Source organism: Nuphar pumila, chromosome 1 (genome assembly GCF_984573655.1).
Source record: "Nuphar pumila chromosome 1, dmNupPumi1.hap1.1, whole genome shotgun sequence".
NCBI classification, from domain to species: domain Eukaryota; kingdom Viridiplantae; phylum Streptophyta; class Magnoliopsida; order Nymphaeales; family Nymphaeaceae; genus Nuphar; species Nuphar pumila.
In genome coordinates, this window is record NC_143249.1 from 4,733,502 (window position 1) to 4,739,703 (window position 6,202).

At 39.1% G+C, this 6,202-nt stretch overlaps 1 protein-coding gene across 1 annotated transcript; it reads right to left on the bottom strand.

Moving 5' to 3' along the window:
• Positions 1–369: 369 nt before the first annotated feature.
• LOC149847752 (F-box protein GID2-like) lies at positions 370–1,367 on the bottom strand. Its single transcript, XM_089998739.1, has one exon. It carries the CDS (start codon positions 1,185–1,187, stop codon positions 657–659), a length of 531 nt encoding a protein of 176 aa, XP_089854865.1. The 5' UTR covers positions 1,188–1,367; the 3' UTR covers positions 370–656.
• Between the last annotated feature and the right edge of the window lie 4,835 nt (positions 1,368–6,202).

A 6,202-nucleotide genomic window follows, 5' to 3' on the forward strand; every position in this document is an offset into this window, starting at 1 on the left:
ATGCAGGAGAGAGCAGGCACCCCAAGATGCTACCAATATTTCATCTTTACTTCTGGCAGTTTCCCTTGGAGCCCAACAATGAAACACGAAACGCCTCATCGGAGTCATCTCTCTCTCTCTCTCTCAACAGACCAACAAAAAAGATCCACAATGATCCATAATCAAATACTCTCTCTCTCTCTCTCAACAGACCAAGAGATCCACAATGACATCAATAATCAAATATGCAGAAACATCTCACTCCATAGAAACCAACAAAAAAATCCACAAATCAATATATTCAGAAACATCTCTCTCTAAAGAGACCAACAAAAAGTCCACAAATCTTATATTCAGAAACATCTCTCTCTCAAGAGAGAAACAAAAGGATCCACGAAGACATTCATAATCATATATTCAGAAACACGTCCATGGTTACAACACATACACAGGCATAACATGAGTCCACTGAAACACCGACACCAAGAAATCAAGCACGCCCCCGTCATCATAACAACGGGCTAAAAAAGTAGACCCAACAACCACCAACCAACCCAAAACAAGAAAAGCAATTAGTCCGCACCCCCTTTTTCTCTTACCTGTCTTTCTACAACAGACAGAGAAATCACCCAAAACTATCATATGCCAAATCACGATTCTTTCTAATTTCGATCGAATCAACTCGAATCCTCGATCGATCGACGCTTTGGGGTCTGAAGAACGACTCCGGAAGTGAGATGACGACGGTGGGCGTTGTTGAGATTCATCTTCTCGTAGTAACGAATGGAGAGGAGCGACAAGGAGAGGTGGACCTCGTCCTTTCCCCAACGAGCCGAGGTGGGGATGAGTCTGTTGAGAGAGGGAAGCCGAGAAGAAGAAGAAGAAGGTGGTGTTGGTGGGTTGAGAAGGGGCCAGAGGTAGAGGGAGTGGAGGCGGCGGAAGCCGCCGAGGGCCAGGACGACAGAGCGGAGCTGGTGGGTGGAGCAGCCGGTGTTGGCCCAGTGGCGGGTGCAGATGATCTCCCAGAGCCGCTCGTCCTGCGCGGCGCGGTTCCACTGCCGGCTGACGCACGACGCCACCCCCAGCGTCCTCGAATCCATATGCTTCAACACCTCGAACAGCAGATCCTCCTCCAGCCGGAACTCCTCCTCTCCCCTCCTCCTCTTATTGTTTCCGGCGTCCTCCGGCGGCTCCAATAGCCTCTTCATGGAGTTCAGACAGAAAGAAATCTAGGAAAAAGAAGGGTGGTGGTGGGAAGAGAGCGAAAAGAGAGGGAGAGGAAGGGATGCTTCTCTTTTTTTCTCCTGAAGGAAGGACTCTCTCTCTCTCTCAAGTCTCTCACCTGCACCTTCTACAAAGCACTCTTCGTCTTTTTTCAGCCCCCTCTTTACGTGATGAGATCGGGGTTTTAAATTGATTAATAAAGGGGAAGGGGTTTTACAGAAATGGGCTTGGTTTGGTGGGGTCGTTTCGAAGGGTGGGACGGCAAAAGCGACAAAAACGGTGACGGTTGACGACGATTATCTGTTTTTGGGATTGGCTCGTCTTTTGATTTTTAAGAAAGAAAAAGACGTGGTTGTCCTTGTGCTTTTCTGGAGAGGACTTTGAAGTCCATGGATTTTGTAATAGCCTGATACGACCACATAGCCCTATGTTGGGAGAAGCTACACAGTAGGGAGTCCAACGAGAACAGAGGGCATGTTTAGGCTCGGTTCATTTACCACTGGATTGGGTTCGTTGCTCCTCTCGTGTTCGAGTTTAACTGAGACGAGCTGCCTCGTGTAAAAACATTTTATGTTAGGTGCGTGTATATATATATATATATATATATTATGAGCTTATATTTGGTACAATCATTGTACCTAGAATTTACTTTGAATCACTCACAATGTTTTTTGACGAAAAAATATGTTTTTATGAGTTAAGAAAAATGGATGCCTTCATGGCCATTGATTTCTTTTATTGCCTAAAAAAAACTTATACATGTCAAGTGATCTAAAAGTTGATTCCCACTAAAAACAACTTGTAGATTACATCTATGGCGTTAGATGTGAGAAATAAATAAAACTAAACAAGGGTGTTCTACCCCATTTGCTAGGTCGTTTTGCATATACAAATGGTTGTAGCAAATCTTAACTCATATTTTTATATATTACACTTAATAGTTGATATTTCATGTTTATAATTTTCATTCATCCTTCTCTTTTCATATGTATTTTATACATTTTTTATGCATTAAAATTAAAATATATGTCATACATAAAAAATTATATATTTTATGTATTTGATCTCTACCCGTTTAAGCTAAACAAGCTGCTTGTAGTTTGACTCGCCATCTATATGAACCCATCACCAACAAACCCGGGAAGAAGTGCATACTACTCAGTTCGTTTACCATCCCTAGCTATCAACCAAAAAAGCAGGGCTGGTAAATGAGCTGAATGAGCCCAGCTTGGGATGTTCGGGTTCAGTTCATTAAGGGTACACTCCTGCTCATGGTCGGCTTGTTAAGAGTGCACTCCTTGGGTTTGGCTTGTGAGTTGTTCAGGCTCAGCCCATTAAGAGTATACCCCTGCTCAGGCTTGGCTCATGAGCTCGTCACAAGCTCATATGAGCTGAGCTTTACGAGCTGGCTTGTTTTTTTATGTAAAATATAATAATCTATGTATAATACATATATAAAACATATATAACATGCATATTATATGTATTATATATAAAAGATATGCATAAAAATACATCATATATAAATGTATAATGAACCCATACCAGCTGAGCCAAGCCAAGCATGCCATGTCCATGCTGGGCTCATTTACCTAAATGAACTGGCTCATAGCTTGGCTCGATAAACTCAAATTTTCAATCCCTAGCTGAAAAAATGAGCTGGTCATATCTTTTTTCAACCCTACAAAAAAAGGTGCAGCATTGCCCTCAAGGCCTCTACTCATCTGGTAGGGGGCAATTCTTAAAGGTCACCAAAGCAAAGACGATGTCACCAGTTCAAAACTTAAAAAATAGCTGAAGCCCCATGGGTATGAACCAAATTTGCGTAACTGTACAAACCCACTTGTATATTGCAAATCTTGTTGAAACTTGAGGAAGTTGAATAACTTGATGCTTTTAGTAGAGGAAATAGATGCTTGAAGTTCAAACTTTGTTAATACCAGTCACTCCTCAAATATTTCTAAGGCTTTAAGCTTGATCAATTCACGAAACCACATAACCTCTATTAATATAAAATCTTGGCATCTTAAATATATCAAGAATTTAATAAGTTTTGGGTTCGGTCTAACCTCAGATAGATTATATAAAAAATAATAATAATAATAACGAGTTTCATTATTATCTAAAATTTTAAAGTTTTCAATATAACAAAAAAATATAATAATTTTTAAAACATCTTTATTTTATCCATTTTTTTTCTTGTCAACAGAATGCCTGTAGGACTTATACTTTTTGTTTTTTTTTGGATTTATGACACGAAAAAACCACACCCGGCACGAAGACCTGATCACGCTGGCTCAGTCTGCCATACTTACAGTTATCGTGCCAGCAGCGTAAAACTCCGAGGCTAGGACCCCTGCTTCCGGTGTCTATGCTACGCATTGGCTTGCACAAAGGGGTGATGCACATTCGAATCCAACCTTTACATGGGGCCTATACTTGCTATCATGCTCCAAACTCTGTGTACATCTATAAAAATGAGAAACAAATTTGAGATATTTTTTGCTTATGAAAATTCAATGGTTTCTAAGAGGGAGAGAGACGGAGGCCTGCCATCCAAGACCTGGTCGCACTGGCTTACCCTGCCATACCTACGGTTGTCATCTCAGAAATATAAAACTAGGAGAATAGGACCCTAGTTCTAGGGCCTATATTGGGTGTCGGCTTGCACAAAATGGTGATGCTCGTAGGAATCGAACCATGACTGGCCGTCTGACAATCAAGACCCAGCCCCACTGCGCCAACCTCATTCGTCCACTTACTTCAATTAAAGCCCATGGACCCCTCCCATTCTCCCACTGTTCTGTGCACTTCCACCAGAAAGCTTTTCCTTTAACACCTTTTAACATTTTCTGGGGATTATTCAACCGTTCAGATTGAACTCACGTCGCATCATCAAGTGGTCGAAATTGACTCAGTAAAATTTGACCCGGATCCAATTAGTGGGGTCCAAAAGGATCCAATCAGAGAAGCAAAGATGACCCTTGATCTGTTAATTTTTTGGTTCAGGTGGAAAACGTTGGAGCGTTCATACTAGAGTTCCGTTTAGGGGCATACCTTTTGACTCTAATTTCAAATATGGTCTCACCTTTATGAAAATTTAAATATGAGCCAAACTTTGCTTGAAAACAGTCCAAATAAGGACGTCAAATCAACGCATCATATTGGAAAACATGAGTCTTTGTGGTTTCTTGCCTCAAAACTAACTATTTAGTTATGCTCACAAAGAAAAAAAAAAAAAAGTATGTGTGACTTTTAATGATAAGGTCACTGTTGTAATTTGACTTATAAGTTTTTTTGAGGAAAAGTTTACTTTATGAAATATGTTTAGTTTCATTAAATATTTTTGAGAAACACATTGGGTTTAAACCGTATAGAATTGACTTTGAACATTGGACTTGAATTTAGATTTCAATTCGGCTCGGCTCGATCCTGTATTAATCTTTGTTTAATTTTGACCATTTTTTTTATCACTCCATTTTGAACATCATAAAACCTCTTTAAAAGACATATAATACCTTCTTAAATGAGTTTTAATACTAAGTGGGTCTCTGAGTTTGAACATGCAGTCGAAAGTAATTCTGGACCAATATTGATTGTGTTATTTAGATTTTAATGGTTAGCCCAATGCTATGAATGTTGATGGATGCATGCAGGGCTTTAAGAAATCATTAGTATAGGTGCATGCATGACTTTAAGAGTTATTATGAAACATGCTAAATGATATGGCCAATGAACCTCTCCGTTTAACCCAAGTTTATATATATTTTACAAGGTCCCTTAGTCGGCTGCTTAGCGTAACCATATCATGGCAATTGATTACTTTAATGCAAAATATGATCCAAAAAAATACAAAAAATACGAGCTTAATTGTATCTCAAAAGTGAAGTTGTAATTCATCCTCCTGCACTTTTGGCTTTTACTTGGAAGGGCAATCTTGACGTGTTAAAGCTATTAAAATAATATTTAAAAATAATTTTAAGTATGTTTTACCTTTATTAAAAAACAACCAATTCAAGGTGAAGCGTATCTATTTTTTTGCCGATAAGATGCCTGTTAGCCAATATGCACCAATTCTGATAACATTGGTACCAATCTGACCTGACCTGAATCCAAATTCTCGGGCATGGGCATGAAAAGAACTCGACCCAAGCCATATTTGGGTCAGGTTTGAGTCATGATTTTTGCCAAGTACTAACCTGATCCAATCTAAGTATTATATATATAATAAAAATAAATTTCTAAAATTATATGGATTAGAGTTTGGGATTCTATTTCCGTGGCCAGACAAAACTCGAACCTAATTATTAGTTATATGGGCTGGTCCAGGTCAACCCAGACCCGACCCATTGATAGCCCTACGTGCAATGAAGTGGTAGGTTTTATAGCACTTCTTGTTCATCAAACAAAATAGTTTTGCTTTTTCCTCATAAAATCCGAAGCAAAATGAGATTTTTGTCTAAGGTTAGGACACATTTAAGGGCCTTTTCAGACATAAAATTCCTGGTCACAAGATAATACATCCGTACATATTGTCCTTATTGAAAAGTTAAGAGAGAAGGAAATTGACCAAAGACACCCTTGAAGGGAAGTTGCGTGCTATGTCACAAAGATACGGCATGGTACGACCCCGCGACACAAGTTCCATCTAAAAGTTTTAAAACTTTTAGGATTAATCAATAAAATTTATTTTTGTGCTTTAATATCTATAAATATATTTTTATTAACATTCTGTTAAAATTTATTTGAACTATTACCGTAATAATCGATGTTTTTCAGTGTATGGATCGATACCGTGTCCGGTTGTGTCGCCATAGACATCCCTGTCACATAGGTTCCATTCCACGTGTAGCTTGCCTAATATTTTAGAATTTCAAATAAACACTTAAAGAAAATTCATTAGTAAAGAGGAAGAGTAAGGTGGAGAGTTGTATCCTTGTGATGGCATCGTGGCCATCCACAAGCGTGAAAAGATCAGGTGCCATCACATGGCACACTT

Bases quoted from the DNA above. Each gene is read 5' to 3' on its own strand.
- LOC149847752 (XM_089998739.1), bottom strand. From the start codon at position 1,187: ATGAAGAGGCTATTGGAGCCGCCGGAGGACGCCGGAAACAATAAGAGG.